Source organism: Oenanthe melanoleuca, chromosome 14, assembly GCF_029582105.1.
Source record: "Oenanthe melanoleuca isolate GR-GAL-2019-014 chromosome 14, OMel1.0, whole genome shotgun sequence".
NCBI classification, from domain to species: Eukaryota; Metazoa; Chordata; class Aves; order Passeriformes; family Muscicapidae; genus Oenanthe; species Oenanthe melanoleuca.
In genome coordinates, this window is record NC_079348.1 from 7023626 (window position 1) to 7048210 (window position 24585).

General features: G+C 47.8%; 3 protein-coding genes across 4 annotated transcripts in view; 1 reads left to right on the forward strand and 2 right to left on the reverse strand.

Annotated features, from left to right (window-relative positions):
* The window catches only part of TOM1L2 (target of myb1 like 2 membrane trafficking protein), a 56164-nt gene extending 54831 nt beyond the window's left edge, over nucleotides 1-1333 (reverse strand). For both annotated transcript variants that reach the window (XM_056503224.1, XM_056503223.1), the window contains exon 1: nucleotides 1227-1333. In XM_056503224.1, the coding sequence (XP_056359199.1) occupies nucleotides 1227-1278 (52 nt within the window). In that variant the 5' untranslated portion in view covers nucleotides 1279-1333. The remainder of the gene's footprint in view (nucleotides 1-1226) is intronic.
* Nucleotides 1334-1730: 397 nt separating this feature from the next.
* On the forward strand, nucleotides 1731-20265 carry DRC3 (dynein regulatory complex subunit 3). The gene is made up of 13 exons (XM_056503341.1): nucleotides 1731-1840; nucleotides 2655-2828; nucleotides 4228-4344; nucleotides 5679-5845; nucleotides 6425-6571; nucleotides 7769-7888; nucleotides 8964-9076; nucleotides 10367-10541; nucleotides 13555-13686; nucleotides 14916-14986; nucleotides 15779-15902; nucleotides 17249-17380; nucleotides 17532-20265. The coding sequence occupies exons 2-13, from the start codon at nucleotides 2672-2674 to the stop codon at nucleotides 17643-17645; spliced, it is 1569 nt and encodes a 522-aa protein (XP_056359316.1). The 5' UTR covers nucleotides 1731-1840; nucleotides 2655-2671; the 3' UTR covers nucleotides 17646-20265.
* ATPAF2 (ATP synthase mitochondrial F1 complex assembly factor 2) lies at nucleotides 18676-24564 on the reverse strand. Its single transcript, XM_056503342.1, has 8 exons — nucleotides 24244-24564; nucleotides 22943-22987; nucleotides 22462-22607; nucleotides 21947-22044; nucleotides 20999-21079; nucleotides 20740-20852; nucleotides 19878-19993; nucleotides 18676-19276 (listed from the first exon to the last, which is right to left on the reverse strand). The coding sequence occupies exons 1-8, from the start codon at nucleotides 24386-24388 to the stop codon at nucleotides 19139-19141; spliced, it is 882 nt and encodes a 293-aa protein (XP_056359317.1). The 5' UTR covers nucleotides 24389-24564; the 3' UTR covers nucleotides 18676-19138.
* Between the last annotated feature and the right edge of the window lie 21 nt (nucleotides 24565-24585).

Genomic DNA, 24585 nt, shown 5'->3' on the forward strand with positions numbered 1-24585 from the left:
TCAGTTTGAAGCCATTCTCCCTTGTTCTGTCACTCCAGACCCTTGTAAATAGACTCTCTTCATCTTTCCTGCAGGTTCCCTTCAGGTATGGGAAGGCCACAGTTAGGTTGCCCCAAGGCCTTCTCGTTTCCAGCCTGAACAACCCCAATTCTCCCAGCCCTGCCTCGCAGGAGACATGCTCAACTGAGCATCACCTTGGCTTTGGGACTGCCCGCCCTCCTGCACTGCAGGAACCTGAGCCAGCCTGTTCCTTCCCACCGCAATGTCAGAGATCTTCAATTTCTCCAGGGCCCAACAGAGGAAAGGAGGAGGCACTGAGAGCCCACCCAGCTGAGGTGAAAACTCAGAGTTACCAAACTCTGCTCAAGGGATGCCCAGGCTTCCTCCTTTCTCTTCTTTGCTACAGACAGGGCAACCCACACCAAAACATGAGTAGCCATGAAAGAACACATCTGTGGGAGGGAATGAATAGCTACAGCAGCCCAGGGAAGCCTTGACTGGCCATGCAGTGAAAGCTCACTGAGAATAACCTGCTAATGGCACCAAAGCATTACCAAAACCACAACTCAGCCTCCAGGCTGAAAACTGAGCACGTATTTGTGTTTCTAAACCCCCTGCTCACTCAGAAGTACAGGGAGGTTTCAGAACTTTGGGAAAAGGTGGATCAATGACAGGGTAGTCTGGAAGAAGGCGCTCAACTTGAGGGAAAGGAGCTGGGGGATGCAACAACTTTCCAGCGTCCATCTCGACGTGGAGTCACTCTCTTCTCATGGACAGCAGCCTGCCCAAAATCCCCCCTGTTCCCCAGACCTTGTCCCCCACTGAGGCCTCCAGCACTCCCCAAACGCCAAAGCCTTCAGCACCTCCAAGCCCCCACCAGCCCTGGCATCCCTGCTCCCCAGAGACCCTCCCACACCTCCAGAGGCCCCCGGCAGCCCCCAGAGATGCATCAGCACCTCCAGACCCCCATCAATCCGCACTGATCCCCATCACCCCCAAACACCTCCACTGAGCCCCAGAGCCGCTCACGGAGCCCAAATTTCCCCCATGGGCTCTCACAGACCCTCCACCCACCGCTCCCACAGCTCCTCACAGACCCCAGAGCCCTCACAGCCCCTCACAGCCCCCCAGAACCCCCCGCTGGCTCCAGCCGCGCCCGCTGGCCGAAGCCCCCGCTATCTCCCCGGCTTCCCCCGGGCCCCCCCGCGTTCCCCAGGCCGCCGTACCGAGGCTCTGCCCCACCGGGGTGCTGAACGGGTTCCCCAGCAGAAACTCCATCTTGGGATGACAACAAACAGCGGCCCAGCGCCCACCCCGCCCGCACCGCGCCCTGACCGACAGCCCCGCGCACCAACCACAGCGCGCTCTGACAGGCGGGTCCCGCCTCCCTACACTCGATTGGACAGCTGCAGTACGCGCAGTAAGACTATTGGTTAAAGACCACGTCAATCACTGTCAAGCCAGGGTTCCGCCCCCGCGGTGGTCCCGGCCTTTTCCCCGCCCTCCTTTTGATGGACAGCGGAAACACCGAGACTGCCATTCCCCATTGGGCAGAGGCTGAAAGTATGTGTAACATTATTGGGCAAAGGGAACGTCAATCACCCGAGCCCTCTCCGCCCCGAGGGCACGGTCCCGGCGCTGACTGGCTGACACGGATTTCTGGCGCTCTGATTGGTAGCTGACCTCCTCACCCACCCCACGCCCATTGGCGGCTGAGCCGGTCACGTGCCGCCCTTAGCAACGCACCTGGGCTTCCTTAGCGACGGGCGCCGAGGCGCGAGTGGGAACCGGGAACCGGGAATCAGGAACGGGAACAGACCCAGACCCCGGGGACCTGCGGGTGAGAGGCCCGGGGGCCTGATCTGGGCCTCGGTTGGTCCTGGGAGCATGAGGCGGCGGCCCCTTCCCACCCACCGGGCCGTGGTTGGAACCGGCATTGACAAGTGCACATCCCTGGGAGTGTCCAAGGCCGGGTTTGATGGGGCTTGGAGAACCTGCGATAGTGGAAGGTGTCCCTGCCGTGGCAGGGGTAGAATGAGATAAGGTTCCTTCCAACACAAACCATTCTGTGATTGTACAAGAAAGAGATAGAGGAAGGTGAAGGATGGATAAATCGAGAGCCTGCTGCTCCTCAGTCTGTATTGCACACAGCCACAGAGAGGTTTGGTTTGTTCATGAGGTTCCACAATGAGAACAGAACTTTCTAAACTCTGACATTTATTATGCTGTCCTATGCAAAAATAAATCAGAACTTACTCTGTGATTATAAACATCTTACACAAGCAAAAGTTTGAAGATCCAAGTCCTTCACAGTGATTCATTAACTCTGCACAGCTCAAAAAAGACAAATAGTCTCATTGCCTCCAGGGCAACATTAGGAATATTTAAATTTCCATGAAACATTTCTTCACTGAAAGGGTTGTCAAGCATTGTAACAGGATGACAAGAGATGTTGTGGATTCCCCATCCCTGGAAGTGTCCAAGGCCAGGCTGGATGGGGCTTGGAACAACTTGGGATAGTGAAAGGCGTCCCTGCCCATGGAATGAGATGAGCTTTAAGGTTTCTTCCAACCCAAACCATTCTGAGATTCTATAACTGCTGGAAAAAGTAGCCAGGCAGTGACTTAATTTATTTTTCTTTTCTGTCCTTTAAGGCTGATTCTGTCTCACAATGAGTCAGTTTGTCAGTAATATTGAGCCAAACATTATTGATGATGAAATGGTTCAGAAAGCCATCGAAGAGAAGTGTCCAGAGGACCTTGGAGATATTGCCAGAAGGGAAATCACTAACTGGAAGGTTGTGACAGAGCTACAACTTAGTTTTAAAAGTGAGTATCAGAATATATACATATTTTGCCTCTTCTTTTGCTAGAAGGAAATAGAGTAATTAAGCAACCATTATTAACTTGGATTTATTATGTGAAAATTAACGTCTGGGCTTGAACTTTTGCTCATACAAAGGAGCTTCATCAGAGGGAGCCGGGTGCTTTTGCTGATGGGTAACTTCAAAACTGCTTCACTTCCCACTCTCATTGTCACTGCTGTTCTCATTTAACATTTATATTGTGGTGACACCTACAGGCCACAGGCCTGATGGGCCCCTCAGTTCGTGGCCAAATCCAGCCCTGGGCAGGCTCTGCCTTGGCTGGTAATTATGTGAGAGCTGTTTGGGAGATTATGGTGATTACAGTCCCACCTCATGGCATTCTCTGGTCATCCATAGCATTACCATGGCTTGTCTCTTACTGTCAAACCTGTTGTAAACTTGCACTCAAAAAAAAAAAAAAAAAAAAAAAAAAAAAGGAAGAACATTTGGCTCAATATTTAAGTATTTGGTGGGGGGGAGGGGGGCGGAATTTCACAGGCAAAATCTACTGTTGATTATTCTTTGTGTGTTCCAGTAAAATAATGTGTGTATGAGTTGATTTTTTTAGAAAAGGCTCCCTTGACCTGATGCTGCATAGATTTGTTTGCAAATACAAAATCCAGAACTGTGTGAATATTTTGTGTGTGCAATTCCTTGGTTTGTGTTGCCCTCACTAAATAAGGATAGCAGGGCTGCAGATGAAATCTTCTGGGAATCCATTGCAGGGAAAAGAGAAATGGGAGTGAGAATGTTGTGTATTTCCTGTCACCTTGCTCCTGATACTTTGCTGTGGTGATTAACAGCCTGCCCTTGTGATTCTGCTTTTGGAGGAAACGAAATGCAGGGGTATTGATTAGCTCTAAACTGCAGCTTCACAGAAAGAGAAGACTCCAACTTCCTCTCCTGTGATGAGAATCCTGGGAGCAGGAGAGTCATTTACAAAAGCAGGAGCTGGGCACAGCCAGACTGCAAATGCAGGGAAAAGCAGAGTCTCATCCCAAACCTCCTGCTTGGAGCTGGAGAGGAAAATGAAGGTCAAGGCCTCCTAGCAGTGGATTCATAAAGGCACTGGAGTGCAGGGCCATAGTCAGCATCCCCTGCACGCCTCGTTGGCCTCGCTGATGAGCAGTGTGTGCTGGTGCAGGACACTGGGGTTAAGTGGGCTGTTTCACTGTAATCTCCTCCAGCCCGTGTACCTCTGAGCTCTCCAGGGCACTCATCACACACTGAAAATCCTTCTGGAGGCAAGACTGGACCTGTTTTCCTTGTGCAAGGCAGTGTGTCTTCTGAAATGAAGCAGTCTCACATGAAAAGGAATTTTATTTTCTTTCTCTTTTTTTTTTTTTTTCCTGTGGCTTTAGGCATCCTGCAGATTGATAATCTGTGGCCATTAGAGAATCTGACTAAGCTGCAGCTGGACAACAACTTCATTGAGAAGATAGAAGGTCTGCAGAGTCTGGTTCACCTTGTATGGCTTGGTGAGATGCAGGCAGAGGAGGGTGGATGCCTTCACAGGTGCAAAGCAATCTGTGATAAACCAGGATGTCACCTTACTTCTCAAACAGGACTGATAGGAGCTTACCCTGGGAAGGCTGTCAGCTGTCTGTGTCTCTCCTTATTTGACTGTCAAATGTCAAAATGCCTGAGTATCAGAGCTGCAAAACAATTCTTCAAATGTTTAAAAACTGGGTTTAATACATTTGGTGGGGTAGGAACAGGAAGCTGAGGTTTCAAGGTTATTTCCAAGGTTGTCTGTCTTGTATTTAGGGGTGACTCTCAGGAATATTTATGGAAACACCTCTGTGATTTAGAAGCCTGCATTCTGTTTCCAAAGCTGCTGCAGGCATTCCAGAGCCTACAACCTTTACCCCTATATCCTTAAGGGCTTGGTGTCATCGTTGTCCCAAGGAGTGCCCATTCTTGTAGCCTTATGTGACTGCTTGCAGCTACACAGATGCACAGCTTAGAGCATTCCCTGGAACTGCAGCCACATTGCTGGCTGGAATCCTAAATATATCCTCAGCACGCAGGGCTTCAGCTCATAAGCACGTTGTGAAATGTCTAATGGCTTCTTCCTCCCAGTTGTCTGCACTGTTCTGCTCCACAGATGACTGATGCACTTGTGAATCACCAACTATCAGTGTTAGCAGAGTGTTTTGAAGCACACTCACATGTTTTGTTTGCCCAAAGGCTGCAGTGGTTCAGCTGCTGCTGCACAAGTGTCTCAGCCACACAAAAGACTTCATAAACAGTTTTTGGGCTCTTGGCTTGCTCAGTACTAGTCCAAGGGCAAATCCTGCCCTTAGTCATGGTGAGTGTAGGTGTTAGGAGAAATGTTCTGGCAGGGGAAGAAGACATTTCAATAAGTGAAACAGCTAAAGTGAGCCTTTGCTTAACTCAACAGACATGGAACTGCCATATTTTGGTCCTGTGGGAGTGACCATGGCTGTGGCAGGACAGAGTCTGCAAGACACAAGACAGTGTCAGATTTATCACAGAAATTCCCCTCTAAGGGCATTTCCCCACCTCTTGTTTTGTATTTCATATTTGTATAAGGCAGAAATCCCTTTCAGGCTGTGTATGTTGACTCTGCATGGACTAACTTCAGCTTTTCCTCTCATTTAAAAGCTGCACAGACAATTGCAAAGAGGAGATGAGAATAAAGGATCATTTAATGCTGAGCCTTTCCTGTGAGACACATACCACCCCTGAGAAAAATCTGTACATAAACTCCTCCATCCAGATCTAAAGGGTGGAATCAGGGTGTTCTGCAAGAAATAATTTAATCTTTGATTTCTAAATTCTTCCCCAGACCTGTCCTTCAACAATATTGAAGTAATTGAGGGCCTGGATACTCTTGTCAAGCTTCAGGACCTTAGTCTCTACAGTAACAGAATATCTAAAATTGAGCACATGGACACATTGCAAGAGCTGCAGATTTTCTCCATAGGGAAGAATAATCTGACCATTCTGGAAGATGTGAGTGTTCCTTGACTTTGCAAATATTCTCTGTTGAAGGATCAGATATTCTAAACTTGGCATTTGCCATTGTGTCCAATCCCCTCCTTAGCTGATAAAATTCTTCTTAGGATTTCTAAGTAGTCTGTGCTATGGTTTTGGTCCTCTGGTGTTAAGTGCTTACTGCAGCCATTTTTCTTTTAGATTATTGACTCATGGGAGCCCAGTTCTGTGATTGCTCTCAGCCATGGCAAAATTCCTATTGGCTCCCATGAAAGCTAGAAAAGGAATAAGTGGCTACATATGAGAAAAGGGGAGAAGCCTAGGATTTACTTGGGGTTCTTTTGAGGGCATCATACCAATTTAGCACTGTGATTTGTGCACCCCATCTGCCTTCTCTCTCCACCCATTAGATATTCCCAACGTGAATTTAAGTATTTCCTTTCCCAAAACCATTAGAAACTCATAATTGACTGTCATGTGAATTTGGCAGCAGAGCAGAATACATAATATTGCAGCTCAACTATAATAAAAGCCATAAATTCCAAGGCTGTGTTTCCCCAGCAGTGGGAAATACAGAGCTCTTTCCCTTTGGCACAGGTTGTCTGCCTCAGGAGGTTAAAAAGCTTACGGACACTGAACCTCAGTGGGAATCCTTTCTGCAGAGAGGAGCACTACACACTGTTTGTTGTTGCTCATCTTCCAAACTTGGTCTACTTGGACTTCAAGCTGGTGAGAGGCTCCACGGTGAGATTTCTGCATTCCCTGCTTGGGAAATCAGGCAGCAGCATCTTACAGAGCCTTTGCTTTGTTGGTGTGCCAGCAATATTCCAGCACTGAGGGCAGGTTCCCTGCAGAAATCAGGCTCACAGAAACACTCAGTGTTTATTCTGCTTCCACATAACAGCTGTGAACCTGTAGGCCAAATTCTGTCAAATCTGACAGAGAGGTAGAGGTGTCAGAAGCATGATGTCTTCACAGATTTTGTGAAAATCAGCAGCTGTGTGTGGGAGAGGGGCCTGGTTCGTGTTGCCACAGAGAGGCTGCAGTGTGAGTGCAAGTCTTCTTAGAGAATCTCAGAGGAAATCAATCTTGAGATGTGGATCCAGGGGAAAGGAGCCTTGGTGGTCCTGCTGCTCACTGAGTGATTTGTTTCAGTAGCAAGCTGACAATCCAGGCAAGCAGGTGCCTGGATGCACTTCCCACTTTTGATTTCTGAATAAGACACTTCATCCTCACCAGTAACCTGTGGAGCTGCTTTAACATCCCAGGGCTCTAAGGAACAAAGATGGGGTTTTTTGTTCAGGGGTTTTTGTTTTGTTTGCTTTGGGTTTTTTTTAGTAACCAAAGAACATGATTAATTGTAAATTTGCTTGGCACAGAGCAGGAGCTGTACTTGGAATGTACATTGCTCTTACCACAGAACTGGAAGGGCTTTCCAGGTCATGGAATGCAGTCCCTGCTCATCAGGGACGCCAGAGAATTGCATACTTAAATTTGTCAAGCTTCAGTTTCAAGCTAATGAGGTTCTTGCCCCTGATACTACCTTGCTATCCACTCCTCCAAAGAGCTTTCTCCACCCAAGAAAATGTATTAACCTTGCTGACTGATCAAATTGGAGCTTAAATTCTAGAAGTTAAAATAGAACTTCCTGCTAAAAGAGGAAAAAAAACCTACTCTAAAGATGAGAAAATGGAGAGAGAAAAGCTTCCTGGGACTGAATTATCTCAGATGCATTGAATGCAGAAACAGAGCAATATGCCAGAAAAAAATGGGATGAGGATTAGATTAGAAACTTCATAAGCAGTTTAATAAAAAGCTGATGAGGAAATGGAGATGCAGATGCCACTCTGATGCATGTTCTAGAAAGATCAGTTCCTTATGCTCAAACTCATTGAGCAATATTCAATAATATAAAATAAATATTTTATTTATATTTCTCAGAGAAAAGTTGCAGCTTTAAAGTATCGAGATCTTACTAAGCCATTGGAACAAGAGGAGGCTCAGGTCCTTGCTCTGCAGGAGACACAAGAGGCAAAGCAGAAGGAGCTGGACTACCACCAGGTAAGTTTTCTTTGGCTGGTTTTGTATTGTCTCAGGAGAAGGAAGCACAACACATATTGACTTGTCTGTTCCCTGCTTGAAGATTTAATGAGAGGTTGACATCAGCTTTTCTGAAACTAAGGCTCAGATTAATCTCTGTGATCTCTGAATCTTATCTTTTGGATGGAAACAGGAACTGTTGTGGAATACACATGAACATAACTCTTTGGGCTGAACAATGAAACTACAGATAGAGACCCTGCAAAGCTAAATAGTAAATCATACCCAGGGAGCTTATCAGCCTGACATGAGATTAAGAAAATTACAGGTCTGAGGGAAATGTTAACATTTTCATTAAGTGACTTTTTTTTTTTCCTCCTTCACACTAAGTTAAGCTTTTCATCAATTTTATGGTTAAACTCTCCAGGACTTTTGGAGATCACTGAAGTCCTGTGATCAGACTGAGAGCAAGACCAAGTGGGATGGTGCTTTCAGTTGTAGCCTGGATCTGTATTCCAGACTCTAGAAGATCAGAGTGGCTTAAGTTTAGTGTTTAGTGCCAGGGAGGATGTCTGCAACTCTTCCCTTTGTCCCTCCCCAAAGTTCACCAACTCCTCATCTGAAAGGCTAAACAGCCTTGCAATAAGTGTTTGGATGTGACAATGTTTTATACTGGCAACTGGCAGAGGTTGCCCAGAGAAGCTGTGGCTGCCCCATCCCTGAAGTGTTCCAGGCCAGACTGGATGGGGCTTGGAGCAACCTGGGAGAGTGGAAGGGGTGTCTGCCCAGGGCAGGGGGTGTGACTGGATGATCTTTAATGTCCCTCCCAACCCAAATCATTTTATAATTTCATGATCTGATATGAGAGTTAAGAGTGTTTTCTATCCTCAGGCTATAGAGTTGTAGCAGCAAAGCCCCTGGGATGGGTTTCACTGCAGTTGCAAGGTGCTTGGTTGGTGTTTCTTCTGTGTTCATGTAGCTGTGTCTACACTAAGGTTCTGCTGCTGCTGAGGTGCTTCTAGGAGAGACACATCCTGAGGACTGGCAGCAGGCTGGCATCTTCATTTTACTTATTTTGCTCTGTTTCTCTTCAAAGACAGCCTTTGTTGAGTACCTGAATGGATCATTCCTGTTTGACAGTCTGTATGAAGAGGATAGAGATGCTGCCAAACTGGCTTTCCTCCCTGGAGTGGAGGACCTGCTGCAGGCATATCCTTCCTGGATTTGGAATACTTATAGCTAAAAGGTAATGCCTTGAGTTGAGAAGGAAGTGCATCCACAGGGACTCTTCATCTGTTGCTTTTGTCCAGAGCTGAAAGCTACATTGATCTAAGATCTGAGACAGTCTGTGTTCAGTTTTGGATTGGTACCAAAAATTACACTACAAGGCTGTGAGACCACTGACTGCTTTAAGGCTTGATATCTTGTGAAATATGAGGGCTCCAAACAAATGGTTTATATTACTGGCAAGATGGCCAGCCCAGCTTGAAATATCCCATTTGTAAAACCACTCGTTTCTATCCCCAACAGGTCATGAGATCCCAGCATTTTAAATTCTCCCTGTTGTAATTACCATATTCCTTTTCCTTCCCTTGAATCAAACATCATTTCAGTAGCCTCCTTTTCTGACCCTTCAAGAATCAAGACTTTGTACTTTCTTTAAGTCTGGAATCCACTTAAAGTTTAAAATGAGCTGGAAGATAAATCTCTGCCGGGTAGATTGTAAGAGCACAGTGCTAAAATCATGTTGAAATTGAAGTGGTAGGAGATAGGAACAGACTAATCAGAGTGATACAAGTCGCATATCTCACAACCTGCCAGAACTGGCAACGTGAAGTTTCCAGGCCAGCACATTTTTCTGATCATTGCTCCTACACGGGGGAGCAGAAAGCAGACACGTTTTTTTCTTTTTCCTTTTCTCATTCAGATTAATAGAGTATTGTCAAGGCCAGTAACTTGACCTTCCTTAAAATTGCATTACACTGTTGGGGAAAAATGCATCACAGCTTAACAACAATAGACTCCAGAAACAATTCCATTGCCAAGATAATAGCAGAAGAAAAATTGACGTTATTTTTGTGATGCTACTAAGTCAGTAGTTTATTCTGTGCTCTGGCTGTGGGCTCCAGAGCTGTATTTATTAACTACACAGGCACTGTATTCACACTTGTGAAGACAGATAGGGTTGTAGGCTTCCTTCTGCTGCTGTGTCAGAAGAATCAGACAAGTGAATGTATTTTCTTCTTTTCCTCAAGGTCTTTTTCCCCTCCTCAAGTTGCCACAGCTTTCTCCATACCCTTAAGGCAGCAAAATCCTATGCATAAAACGTGAATGGGTGACCCAGTCCTGCCCCAGACAGAATATTTGGCAGCTCCCAGCAAGAACCACAGAGTTAACATAAAAGTAGCTCGTAGCTCTTGTTGCTCAGATTTGCAGAGGCAGAAGGAACATAACGTGTTGCTCCACTGAACAAGCAAAAAACCTTGACTCTGCTGTCACATACAAGGAGGAGTTTGTCTCAGTTTGTGTGAATCTGTTTAACTATGGACTGGAAGAGTATGAAAAACGAGAAGCTGAAGTCTCTAAATTCTACAAAAGGTACCATGAAATTCTGACAGTCAACCAGGAAGAAAGCAAGAGGATAATCTCAGACTTCGAGAGTCAGAACCAAAGGGTAATGTTACACATCTGTTTGTTTGATACATGATTTCTCTACATCCTATGCCAGCTTTTAATTGTGCTGAAAACTGGGGCAACTCCATTAAAATTAAGAAAATTATTCTGGATTGACAGTGCTGTAAGGGAAATAAATACTTGATCCCTAATTGCAGAATCACAGAGTGGTTGAAGGTGGAAGGGATGTCTGGAAGTTATCTCTGGTCAAGGACCACCCACAGCAGGCTGCCCAAAACTGTGATTACTCCAAGGATGGAGACTCCACAGCCTCTCTAGGAAACCTTTTACAGTGCTCAGCCACTGATATTTCCTTACATGTTTCTTACAACATAAATTTATATGCAGAAAAATTGTTTGTTAGATAATATAATGTCATTGATAGAATGTGAAAAATTTTTTAATACTTCATGTAGGGAAAAAAGGGGGGATTGGAATTTCTACCCTTTGGGAAAACTACAACCAGCTAACACAGCCTTTATCTATACTAGAAATTCAGTGCAGAACAAAATTAATGTGTCATAATATCATCTATAAAGGTAAAGGTCCTTCAAGAGTTTACAGAAAAAATGTGGCTAAGCAGGGTGAGAGTTTTTACTCATTTTTTTTCCCATCCAGAAAAGTTACCAATATTTAAGAAAATGGAAATGCTTAATCTTTCTTTTAGTTTAAATATTTTTATAAAGTTGATTTATAAGAGAGAGAGAGATAGATAGATAGATAGATAGATAGACAGACAGACAGACAAATAGGTATATATTTACTGCTACTACCCTTCTTTTTGAAGCCTCCAATAGCTCTTCCTTCACTGAAAAATCAGGAAGAAAAGGAAGGAAATTGCAGGGCATTCAGTTTATTTTCAAGTAATTTTCTGCTTCAGTTCATTTTCTCAACAACAGCTCAAAGAACTATAACCAAAAAAATTAGATAAAGTTATTTGAATGTATTTCTAGCCCTTTAAAGCAGAAACTCTCTCTTTTCATTCTGCTCAACTACAGCCACCCATTGTGGCTGCTCAGGGCGTAGCTTCTAGCTGGATCCCTTTCTAACCATGTATAATAGATGGATCACGATTTTGTTTCCACAGGAAAAAAAAAAAATTAGGGAGAGCTAAAGCCTGGTAACACTGTCAGCTGAGAGAGCAAGTCCCTGACAAGTGACACCAGCAGAGTCACGAGCGCTGGCTCCCGCTGCAAACCAGGTCACTTTTATTTCAGTGCCTGTCACAGGCTGACAGCTGCTGAGTCACTCTACTCCCAGGGCCTTGAACCTTGCTGACTCATGCTGGAAATCTGCATCCAGCAGCTCTAGGAGCTGGCAGCACTACCAGAGTCACAGAACTGCAGAGTGGTTTGGGTTGGAAGGGACCTTAAAGATCATCTCAATACTGAAGTTTGATATGAGTATTCGGTTGACTTGAGCTTGAATTCTCTCTATATCTTCCATTAAAAAACCCCAAAGCAGCAAAACAAACCCTGCAAAACCTACAAAAACAAAGAAACAACAACAAGACCCAAAGAAACAGAGTGATTTGACCCCTTCATCTTGGTCTGACCTACAGGCTCAGCTGTGGATTGGGCTGCAAGGGGTGACAGGGGGGAATGGCCTTAGGATGGAGGAGGGCAGGCTTAGATGGGATATTAGGAAGAATTTAGATTAAATATTAGGAAGAAATCCTTCCCTATGAGGCCCTGGCACAGATTCCCACAGAAATCGTGGCTGCTCCATCCCTGGAAGTCCAAGGCCGAGTTGGATGGGGCTTGGAGCAACCTGGGCTAGTGGAAAGTGTTCCTGTCCATGGCAGGGGGTGCAACTGGATGGTCTTTAAGGTTTTTCTCAAGCCAAACCATTCTGGGATTCTGTGATTCTCTATAAACAGGACACAGGGATCAGTGTGCCAGTTTTCATATAAATATTAGAAGAGTTGCTATCAAAACCAAACACAGTGTTTTAACATCATTTCCCCCATCATTTAAAATTGCTGGAGGAGTTCAAAAAGCACAGAAGCCCCAGCAGACTGCAGTCTGTGAGCTGTTCTTAGGGCTGTTTGTCTGTCTGTAATCCTTTCATGCAAACTTGGGTAACCTGTAAAATCACTGTGCTCTCTGAAGTTAGTTACAGAGGATTAAAGGCCTTGAACTTTGAAGTTGTTGCTCCCAGAGCTTGTGTGGCTCTGGAGCCTTTAGAGCCTCCTAACTTGTTTACATTAGAGAAGGAGACACCTTGCTCTCCCCTTCCCCCTTTTAGGTAATCCACCCCATTTCCAGACACAAGCCTTGGCAGGGGTTTCTAATTGAATTCTTTATTTCACCCCATTCCATTACCTCTCAGGAGAAGAGGATTAAACATAATAAAACATATATGTTTTCCCTCCTTTTTTAAACAGTTGATTGCTAACTGATTTTAAACAGACTTGAAAATAACACATTCAGCACAAGAGAATTTTTTTTTTTTTTGATCCAAGAAAACATAAATCTTGTCTGATACAAAAGTGACGTCAATACAAAATTCTGAAGGGCAATAAATCCTTGCTGTAAGAGGAAGGCAGGCAATGATAGGTATTCCATATTCAGAATACTAAATCCTGACCCTACTGGAAGTCAGTCAAGATTCTCCTTGGTAGGAAGTGGATTCTCTTGGTAGGAAGTGGATCAGGTTTACACCTGTATTTCTTTCTCTCAAGCAATTACCAATTTCTTCTTCACATCCAGCAATATCAAGAATTAAATATTGTTCTTTTTTTTGCTTGAAATGAAGGGGAACCAAAGTTGGAAGCATAGAAGCAGCAAAGTCTTCTGCTGAGTGGAGGATGAGGAAGATTTCCCAATGCCCCTGCAGTAGCAAAGCTCAGCATTGTTAACTCCACTATGTAAATCTGGCAACTTCCCTGAATCATCACATTTCACCTCAGCTAATCAGCAGCAGGAACTTTTCTCACACATGTAACAAGTTAATTAAATTGTGATGCAGTGCTGCACACAAGCTATAAGTAATTCATGTATCTCTGTGTTTAGAGGCTGGATGAGCTTTATCAGGCTGGGAGTGGCGACCTTGCTGAGTCTGAAGTAGCCCAGGGCAAGGAGGAGATCCGTCAGCTCTGGGATGCACTCATGACCTTGGAAGCGCTGGTGTCCAACGACCTGGAGGTGAGATCCAAGCTCCCACCTGTGGCACCTCACAGCCAGAGTGTTGGGGGGTCATTTCTCTGTCACTGCAGCTTACACACAAAGAGGAGGACACTGCACTTCCACTCAGAAAAATGTTTTGTCCCCATCTTATTCTTTCTCTGCTCAAAGTTGATGGGGATGAGATCAGGATATCAATACCTTACATGAGATTCCTGTTTCTCAGAGCAGAACACAGCATGTCCATCACATCTATCCAAGCTGGTTTCCCACACTTTAGAGACAGGGAGGTTGTGCAATCATTTTATAGGTCTGCACAAGTCACTGCATAGCATGGGGTATGCATTTGGAATTCTAGAGGTGTCACTCTTTGAAGCTGATCTTTGCTATAAGATTACACACATTCCTGCTCAGCTTGCTGCATTTGCTTGCATAATAGCTGCTTTTTCCTCCCCAGACTTTTTCTCAAAAACTAGGGCAGGGCTGCTGATGTGCATCTTCACCCAAGGAAAAAAACCCAAAGTAATCTCTTTAAAAATGAGCAGGCAGGAGCTGTGGCCTGTGTGCAGCAATTTACTTTTGTGAGCATGGATGGCAGAAAACAGCAGCTCAAAATGGATCCTCACTGCACCAGGACTGTGCCTTTTCAGTGTTTTCTGAGTTGGCCCTTACATATCTGCAATCACTGATGGGATGAGTAGTAACATTTCTCCTTGTGTGCCCTGCTGGATTTGCAGAATTCAGGGTACCAAGACATTTAAGTGCAGCACTTCACAGATTCTCCATCAGCCGTTTCTGAGAGAGGGAATAGGCAGCAGCAATTTTAATTTCTGAGGACTAAACCAAGAGCTGCAGTAAAGCCCAGGCAGGGATTGTGCTTGTGACAAGAGGCTCTTCATACAGACAAGGACAAGGAGAATGCAGCATGGCAGGGTATGGGAATACAGCCCTCTCCAGGCATTGCTTAGGTGAGGGTAACAAAGGATCCCCAGACACTGGGTAAAGGTAGTATTCAGGCAATTTCCCTCCAAAAAACTGATTGTGATTTTCTGTCCCTGAAGAAGGGAAGAATATCTTGCAGCACTTTGAAAACACTTTAAATGCTCGAGGCAGTTCAGTTTCTGACTGTGCTAATAACAGCAGTGAGTCCAAATTACAATAAATTGTAGATTCCTCCTAGACTCCCCGACTCCCTGTTATGTTTATGCAAGTTTTCATTGTGATATGTCCTCTTTTCCCCCTCTGTTAAGGAACTGCTACAGGATTTTAAAAGAAGCATCGATGTCATAGCATCAACATTCACTGAAAGCATTCAAGGGATATATCCTTTTCATAGTATGTTGGCCTGGAACTCCCAGTCATGTACCTATAGTTCACCTCTAAATCCAAAAATGAGCCATAAGTATAAAAACTTTATTTTTTAAATTTTAATCAACAGAAAATATCTTTTCCTGGATTAGAGGAACAGTCATTCAAGGCTCCCAGCTTCTTTATGTAGAGGCTCTGGAGAGCACAGAAAGATCTAAATTCTACTGTGCTGAAAGTCTGTAGGATTTAGGCAGCTTCCACCCTGTTGGGAATCTTCCTTCTCCATGCAGAGAATACAAAATACAGGAAAGATCTGGTTAGACTGTTTTCTAGGTACATTCCTACCATAGCAATCAATGAAAAATCCAGTTCTTGTTGAAATGTCTTTAAATTGTGTTCATTTCTGTATTTTTGATGTGTGCTGAAAAAAAAGTTATATGAGAATACTGAAGTGCTTCAGTGTCAGGTCATGCTGCTTTAAATCTAGAAATCTGATGGCCTGGTGCAAATAATTGCACTGCATGCAGAGCTTAGCTTTTACCTGGAGGCCTCTTCCAATTTCCCTGGCAATCCTAGGTCCTGTCTCACTCCTCTGTCATATTTGGCAGTAAAGATGAGAATCAGTGTGTGATTAAGAACTGAAAGTGCATATCCTGATATCCTGACACCACAGCAGCTCCTGGGAGCAGCCAGGCTCATTTCTGCAGAATTCCCCTGTGCAGACACTCGAGCCCAGCTATGGGAGGTCATTTAATCTCCACAGATCAGTGGTGTGGTCAGCTTTTTCCTTAATCACGTTCTGTACATTTAACCAGTGCCGGGATCTGGAAAATGAACACCATAAAAAGCTGATGAAGATTGTCATCGCCACCCAGGAGAAACTGGACATGGATCCCTTTGATGACAGTTTGCCAGAGGATGTTCAAAGGGTGAGGGCACCAAAACAATTCATCTCAGTGAGGGAACAGGCAAGAAAACGAGGCCACAGCCTCTTCTCTGAAGGGACAGGATTTCCAGGAGGATCAGTGCTGCCAGAACCATACCTGAACCACAGCACAACCTCCTTCCTAGAGGGTCCAGCTGCTTGGCTGAACTCTGGTGCCTCTGAACATCTCCACTGACTAGGACAGGGCAGAACTGCACAGCAGGTTTCCCCAGGCACTGCCAGAGCTGGTGGCAGCAGCCCAGGAGAGGTGCTGAGGAAATCTCTCTCCTACCTTCAGCACAACTCACTGCTCTGGCTGATTTCCAGGCACTCAGGCAGCATCTTTGCTGCACTCCCTCACAGCTGGTTTTGCTCAGGCTCTCCCTGCTCCCTCAGCAGAATCCCAGCACTGCTCTGAATTTCTTGCACCTGGGCTCTGTTTGCCTCAGTGATTTCAAAATCCCTTCCAGGAGCTCCTGAGTCCATGAGCTGATCTGGAGGCAGGACATGACCCTTTAAATGCAGCTTTCCACCGAGCCCTCAGTCTTGCTGTGGAAGCAAAGACCCCAGGAGCCTTTACAAAAGCACCAACATCGTTGCAGTGCTCCACTCAGCAACGCTGTGCCCTTTTTGCCTCCATTATTCCTTCATTTAGTGGCTAAATTACTTGAATATGCATTAGCTGTGGTTTTGCTCTGTCCAGATTATCCCAGCCCCCTGTCAGTCCAGGTAATCAAGAGCTGACAGACACAAAGCAGACCCCTGAGCCCCCGGGGGAGCTGCTGCTTTATGGCCTGTGCAGATGGTGGCGGTTCCACGCTGCTGCTGTGCACCCATTTTGCTTCACTGCCATCCCTTCCCATGGAGAAGGGAATTCATTTGCCCAACAGCTGCACTTGGCTGCAGGAGGAGACTCATCATGGGTTAGTGAAGCCACCCTCTGTTTAGAGCCACGAGGGAAGTCACTGCTTCCATTAGAAGCTGGGACTCTCCAGAAATGAAGATTTACAGCCAGTGCCAGCAGTGCAGGAATCCCTTCCAAGTGTGATTTTCCATTTCCAGGCATGCTGGAGCATATACAGCCTGACTTCAACACCAGCTGCAGGGCAGCCCTGCTTGCACTGAACTCCCCGTTCCAGTATGTGGGGCCAAGGTGCTGCCTCTGTTTCCCCACCTCTGTTAGGGATAATGCTCCATTACACCATAAGGCCAAGGGTAAAGCCCTGGGTTCATCCCAATGAGTAGGGATTTGCCAGGTTGAGACAGAGGGTTTCTCCCTCTGAGCACTGCTGTGCTGCTCATTCATTGTGTGCTCACCCCCTCCTCTCATCCGGTCACGTTACCTCCCAGCTCTTCGACGACAAAAAGACCATTGTGAACATCGTCAATATGGCCCACAGCATCCGCCTGCGGAAGATTGATAAGCGAGAGAGCGACATGCTCTGCAACATCTACCAGTGGCAGATCTCAGCGACAGAGAAGGTAAGAGACCCTCACACTCAGGGGGATGGGCCACAGACAGGTCTGGCCCAAGTGGCAGGGACACTGTGAGGAGAAACCTTTGCTGGAGCCCTCTGTGCTCCAGGGACCTTGACACGCCTGCAGATTCACTGCTTGGTTTCAATCTGTCCAGGCTTTCCAAACTGAGAACGACAGAAACCGCGCCTGTATCGGAAAGATCCTTTGCTTCATCAACACTCTGCAGAAGGAGCTGGATAATGCAGTGAGCCTGAATCCTAAGGAATAGGGCTGGGGGCTACCTCAGCTGGGGCACACAGGACAGCCCCCAGCAGGAACAGCTGCCTCTCTATGCCCAAGTTGCCTGGGACATTTCAGACCAAATGCATATTTCTTCCATCCTACCATAAACTGCAAATAAAAGCTCCTTCTTGACTCTGGAAAAGCATCCGAAGCCCTGTCTCTTCCATCACATTGGCACAAAGCCCGTGCAGACAACTCAGACCTGGTCACAAGGGGTTATGGATCAGCTGTGAGCTGATTGAACCAAATCATCGTAGCATATCATGCCTGAAAGCTTCAGTACCTGCGAGCTCAGTGGCAGGAACCTGTGAGCCACTGGCACGAGGCAGCAGCTCGGGAGAGGAGCGCTCTCCATCAAACCACCCCCGAGATAACAGCAGGTTTCCAGCTCAGCAAGCACAAGGCTGGTGGGGGCTCCGTATGCCTGGGAGCCTCATCTTCTCACCCCTTCTCACAAGCGGCTTTCTGCAGCGTGAGCAGAGCAGCCCCCAGCCAGCAGGAAGGGAAATCAATGGTTCCACAGGAGCTCACGCGCCGCCGCTCGCGACAGCCAAGCGAGGAGTCATTAATTCCCCTCCTTGCTCGGTGACAGCCGCTGCCACGCTCGCTTGTGGGCAGCGTCTGAGGAACGCTGCTGGCCGGGGCGGGGCTGCTCCAGGCAGGCAGCAAGAAGGTGGGAAGGTTAAACGAGAGGGTGGCTGTGTGTGCACGCCAGGGACAGAGCAGGACACAGAAAACCCTGTGGCCGGTGCTGCCTGTCAAACACAGATTCAGCTCATCGTGCTCTGTGCTTCTGAACATGGCCGGAGCCCAGGTTTTACCCCTCTTGCTCCAGGAGTATCCAGTTGTCTCCTTGCTATCACTTCAGCTTCATGGAGCAGTTCACACAGAAGTTAATGTCTGCTCTGGTCTATGATTTTTAATACTTGGAGCCATCCCAGCACCTTCCCATAACCTGGTAGCATAGGACCACCCCACAGTTTGGTGACTGAAACAAAGACACACAGCTTTTGGTACCTCACAGGGGCGAGTCTTTAATGGAACACAGAGACCCTGGTGTTACAGACAGGCACGCCGAGGGATGAACAACAGATGCAGTGGAGTCTGTTTTCAGATTTCCATAACAAGTGTGTGTCAGGAGCTGGCAGCTATGAAGACATGTGGCATATGCTGGGTATGTCTGTGCCGTGCCCTGCCCAGGAAGCTGTTTCTTCTGTGGAGCTCCTCTGATGAGTTACAGACACCAGGAAAGGCTGGAACTGCTGGCTTGGGGATTCAGAGGAAACTCACCTTGACCTTTCCTCCTTGTGTGCTGCACTGCAGCAGGCAATCCAAGTGAAGAGCTGCCCACAAAACCACAGCACATGAAGCTGATCCCAGGAAAAGTGGAATGGCAGGAAGGCGGCTACCATCCACTGGGTCAGGCCAGCAAATCCCAGCTGGACATTTTCTTTCTGTGCCGTGCCCTGCCCAGCTGCCTCAGTCCTGCAACAGCTTGTGTTTTACAGTGGAGCTCTCTGAGCAGAGGTGAACAAAGAGAGTCCCAGCTGCTGTGCGAGCGCGCAGCTCACACAGGTCATAGTCGTGGGCCCACTCCACGTTGCCCCAGCGCCGAATCTGAAGGAGAGGAGGAACATGGATTACATTCAAATCACCTCAGCAACTCTCAGCTTCCCTTCTCATGTTTGTGAAGCACAGGTAACCCCTCCCAGGAACTGAGATGATCCTCGACTGCTGAGGCAGGGATATCTCGAGATGAGGATGTGCTTCATCTGAACTGAGGTCTGAAGCAAAGCCTCTTAACAGGAGGATGAAAAGATTTTCAACTTCAACCACTTTTGGGACAAGGAGAGCTTCACACCAAGCTAATTTCTAGCAAGCTTGATATCTTGGTGTCTATCAAAGCCTCCAGACTGGATAACCCTCAGCAGGAGAAGCCAGCCACAACTTTGCACTTCAGATTAGAGAGGGAGAAAAGCAGCCATCTGGGCTCTGTGAAAAGAAACTGGCAGCCCTGGGAGCACTCTGGGCTGGTGTGCCCATGGTGTTGCTCTGCAGCAGCACGCTCCAAACGCTCTCAGACAGGGAGACTGGTGGAGTGGAACGTCTCCTGCTACAGCAGGCACTTCCCTTGCCAGTTATTTGTGGTGGGGGATGCATTTGTCATGCTGAGATTATTGCTATTTGAATTATAGGGCTGTTTTGTAACATAATTTACCTGGTATTCTTCCTCCAGGCGAGACAGAAGCACAGCTTTCTCTACTGTAATGTGCCTGTCAATCAGGCTCATGGACAGAATCAGCGATTTCAGCTGGGTGATTACAAATTCTATACCTGGAAGGGAATAACCCAAACCAAACAAGATTCATAGATGGTTTCTGCAGCATTACAGCAGCATCTTCACATGCTCTGAAGGGACAGGCAGGCTGTGGTACCCCCTCGGGGAGGGCCAGTGATCCTCCCACCTGCACCTGGGCACTCAGATCTGTTAACAGCAGGCACAGAGCACTGTGCTGACCCTGCCACCACAGTGACAAAGGCCAAGCCACCTCCTTTTATTCTGTCACAACCCTTCCCTGTGCAAAGCAAAGAAATATCCATCCAGGCTCAAGCATTGTGTGTCTTTTGTGGGTTTCACTGCCTGCTGCTCATTCAGGTCTGGAGCAAAGCAAATCTCCCTTGATTTCTTTATCTTTTGGTGTAATTCAGATTACTCAGGCAAGATTAAGTGGGATATAAAGATGAAAAAGTGAGGCCAGTGCACAGTGTGGGCACTTTGGAGTACTAAGCCTGATTCCTTTTCCTGGTAACAACAAATCTAGGGATTAAATCATTAGAAGGTTTGGCATTAAAGAAGTTATTTGTGCTAAGGTGGAGCAAGCAGCTCATGGGACAGCACAGTCAGATCCTGAACACCAGTGGCACTAAAGTGATCCCTGCCTGTGACAAAGGCAGGTCAGGGCCTGGCCTGCAGATTTAAAACATAAACCTCCACACTTGGAGAAGGAGAAGAGAACATTACAGTGACTCTCCTACCCTATGGAGAGGAGCCACCTCCTCACTGGCCCAGCCCTGCTCACCTTGCAGGGCCCACATGTTGTAGGATGCCAGATGGCTGACAAAGGTCTCCTTGGTGCTGGCTGGAATGTTTGGCCCCAGGATGCTGGTCGAGGAGCCGATTGTCACGTTGTACCTGGAATGATCACCCAAATCCTTAGCAAAGCCCAAGGGAAAGGCCCAGGGCTCACAGAGCCTCTGGCCCTGGCAGTCCCAAGCACCAGAGCTCCTGGGCTCAGCAGGGCAACGCCTTAAGCAGCCAGGAACCCTTTGAGGTCTCACCTTTGCTCAGCCCAGGCGACCACAGGATCCCATTCATTCTTCTGTAGTTCTGCCAAGGCTGGAGGCTCCTCCACACGATAGCTGGGACATCACAGAACAAAACCACACTGGATGGTCACTCCCAGGCTGGGACACGCCTCTGGGAAGGACACTGATCCCACCAGACACACAGCAACCGGAACAGGGACCTGCTGTCCACCCAGGCAGCAGTGACAGGGAACAATCCCCCAGCTGTTCCCCAAATTCAGTGCATTCTGTTATTCCAGGAAGGACAATTCTGTCTTACTACAAAATAGACCAGTGAACCAGCCAGCTGAAAACTGCAGGTAGCCTCAAGCCACAAACTGAAGTGAGGTTTAGCAGTTAGGGGAAGGTACAAACCCCACTGCAACTCTGTGTGGGGCACTCCTGCTTCTCCTTGCCCAGTGGCTCAGCTCAGCATTCCCTCCCTAGTCAGACCAAACCCACAAGGGCAGGTGGGGGAAGCCTGTTCCCCTCTCTCCATAGGAAATGTGCAGCTGCCAGTGGGATAGGAGCCTGAGTATGAACAAGTTTGATCCTATAGCTCACAGGGACTTTAAAGAATGAAGGTCATTTTGGGACTGGTACAGGTAGTCTGAGCTATTTGTACTGACACAGAAATACCAGGCTGACTGGCCTTTCAAAGATCTTTTCTTTTCTCCAAGATCTTAATTTCCTGCTGCTTTCACCTTGTCCAGCACGGAGGTGTCTAAAACAGAGTTCAATAAAGAACCAAACCCAATGCTCCTCCTTTGGGTGCACAGAATCCAACCAGATTTGCACATGCAGGACTGATCTAAACTAATTCAAGCCCTTGGGCAAAAACCAGCACAGATCAGAGCCATGCCATGACTGGATGAGAGCAGATGTCTTCCCTCACTTTACCCAACCCTCTTTCCAAAATCCAGCTGGGCCCCCATCTCGTACCAGACTGTGTCTGTCTCCAGGAACTTCACTGCTGCCCGGATCAGCTGCGTTTTGTTTCTCTGCGTGGGATTGTCCAGCGCCGTGTTGCACAGAGTGGTCTGGGGATAAAGGCAGTTGAAACTGCTGTTATTCCAAGCTTGAAAAAGCAGCAGCTTCCATGGTACAATGGCAAGAAGAAGCAGGATTTGTGGCAGATGAATGGCTGAGAGGTGCAGGGCCACAAAATGGTTCATGTAATAGGTATCCTCTCAAATCTTTCAGAATCCCTAGAAACAGCCCATTAAGCAGCAGGGAAAAAGGGGCATGGACTGCTCCAGCGCTCACTGTTTCCTCCTGCCCCTCACTATTCCCAAAACCAGCCCTTTCTCAAGTTCCCCCAATGAGACAGATTCTCTCTAGGCAGGCACCAGCCAGTCCAGAGAAAGTCATAACTTTCTGTTCATTAGGAACAGGACAACCTGCTGCTTCCACATTCTGCATCTGGAGGTTTCAGCATTCCACCCTGCCGTGCTCACCAGGTGCATTGTGTAGAACTTGATGGTGTCTTTCTGGGAATCCCACTCCGTTGCCACTGCAATGGCCAAGGCCTCGCTGGGGACAGTGAAGAGCTTGGCCTGGGGTGTTTTCAGCTTTCGGTGGTCCAGGTTTATTTCAAAGCCTCCTGGGGAATCAGAGTAGAAATCCTGGGGAATCAAAGAGGAGCAGGCACTAAGGAACAACAGACAACCCCACAGTGGGAGCAGATTCAGAGCTGGAGCTGACAGAAGCCATGAACCAGAATACTCAGGTTTCCCACTTGAATACACTTGATCTTAGAAGCTGCTTCCCTCTGTGCAGCTTTGCTGTGGATGAGGAGGGGCACAGCAGCTGGTGACAGAATGCCACTGACACAGCCTGGGCTGCAGGTTCCAACATGGTGTGGGGTGATGACACCTCTCCCAGGGATCAGCCATCCCATCCCATCCTATCCCATCCCATCCCAGCGGCCGCACTCACCTTCCCCTTGTGAGATGCTCACACTCTGGTAGAACCTCTTCCTCTCTGGGGACAGAGGGCAAAGAGAACATTCAGAGGGTAAACAGAGAATGTTCAGCCCCTTCCCCTGTTCCCCATCACAGCTCAGAACAGACAGAGCTTTGGTGTTGTCGAGGTGGCCTGGCCATGGAAATCCAGCCCTTCATGCACAATTTCCAAGCTGTGAGCTCCAGTGAGCTCCACTCAGCAAGGAAACTCCAGGAAACTGGTGACAGCCACACTGCTGCTGTGCACAGCCAGGGAGCAAACAGAACCAGCTACACCCTTGCCAGGCTGGGGGCTCAGCTGCCTCAGAGTGTGGCAGGGCTGGTTTATCAAGCAGACCTGTCTCACCAATCCTCAGAATTTTTGCTTCATGGTCAACCTTTCCAGATTCTACAACTACAGTCACACTGGGCAAATTAATCCATGAAGGACATTCCTCCCTGCAGCCCAAACATCCCAGTCCAGCTCAGGAATACACCAACAAGGTGAGCCTGAGGAAACTTCAGGTCTCACTTTAGGAGCAGCATCCTTTGCTACCAGCACTCCTAACACATGAGAGCAGGATTACAGGCATTCCAAAGGCTCAAACTCCTCCCACGAGGAAGGAAGAATCCACGAGCCATTCCCCTGACAACAGCAACCAGGTTGTAAATCCCAAACCCATAAATCTGTCTCGTGAAGGGCACAGCAAGCAGGACAGGCTGCAGGTCTGCTATTCTAGGCTAAAAAAATGACATTCTCACTGGGGAAATGGAAGGATTTGCTCAGGCTTAGCAACCTGCAAGCGTTGGGGCCTCAGAAAGCGCCTCAGGCCCAGTTCTAAAACCAGATTAGTGTGTGTATCCCAGAGGAGCCCCAAGGCTCAGCAGTGGCTCCCAAAACCTTGCCATGAGTCACCGCGACTCTGCAACCTCACCTCAGACAAAAAGATTAATTTTGCACGATTCCAGTAAAGTATTTGGATGGGATAGGTGAACTAGAACATGTCTCGTCTGAGTCTCATTCCCTCAAAATCTCTAAAATCCAACATAACGCAAAAACAAGTGTAACAAACTGGTTCAGTGAGGGCTTGGCAGAGCTGCCGATGAACCTTGCCCGCAGCAAACCCACATTAACGCCAGGGAAAGGGCACGGGGGGATCCCCAGCACCGGGGCCCTCAGCGGCCGTGGAGAGCCGATCCCAGCCCTGCCCTGCTCTGGGTGACCCCGGGATGAGGGTCCCCAGGGAAGGATCCCCCTCCCCAAACGGAGCTGGAGCCGCCGCGGTGTTCCCTCACCTGCCGGCGGGGCATAGGCCCGGCGCCCGCATGGCTCCACCGGGCCGCTCCCGGCAGCTGCAGGAGGCGGTTGGGGGAGCCGAGCGGGCGGAGAGTAGGCCCAGCACAGCCGGCGACAGCCGCGCCACATCGCGACAGACGACATAGCAACCTCGTCCCGACCGCGCTCAGCGCTGCTGCCTGGGCGCCGCCATCTTGCCGGCTGCCGTGACCAATCCGCGCCGCCTGGATAAAAAAAACTACATTTCCCAGCAGCGCCAGGCAGCAGCACAACCAATCAACGCCCGCAGCCGCGGCAGCAGCCAGTCAGAGCCAGGGGACGCCCCTCAGCCACGCGCCGCG

Coding starts and splice junctions, on each gene's coding strand:
- DRC3 (XM_056503341.1), top strand. CDS start 2,672: ATGAGTCAGTTTGTCAGTAATATTGAGCCAAACATTATTGATGATGAA. Junction 7,889..8,963: donor AGGAGCTGGACTACCACCAG/GTAAGTTTTCTT, acceptor TTCTCTTCAAAG/ACAGCCTTTGTTGAGTACCT. Junction 15,903..17,248: donor TGCCAGAGGATGTTCAAAGG/GTGAGGGCACCA, acceptor GTTACCTCCCAG/CTCTTCGACGACAAAAAGAC.
- ATPAF2 (XM_056503342.1), bottom strand. CDS start 24,388: ATGTCGTCTGTCGCGATGTGGCGCGGCTGTCGCCGGCTGTGCTGGGCC. Junction 22,608..22,942: donor GAGCATCTCACAAGGGGAAG/GTGAGTGCGGCC, acceptor CTGATTCCCCAG/GAGGCTTTGAAATAAACCTG. Junction 22,045..22,461: donor AGTTCTACACAATGCACCTG/GTGAGCACGGCA, acceptor CTTTATCCCCAG/ACCACTCTGTGCAACACGGC.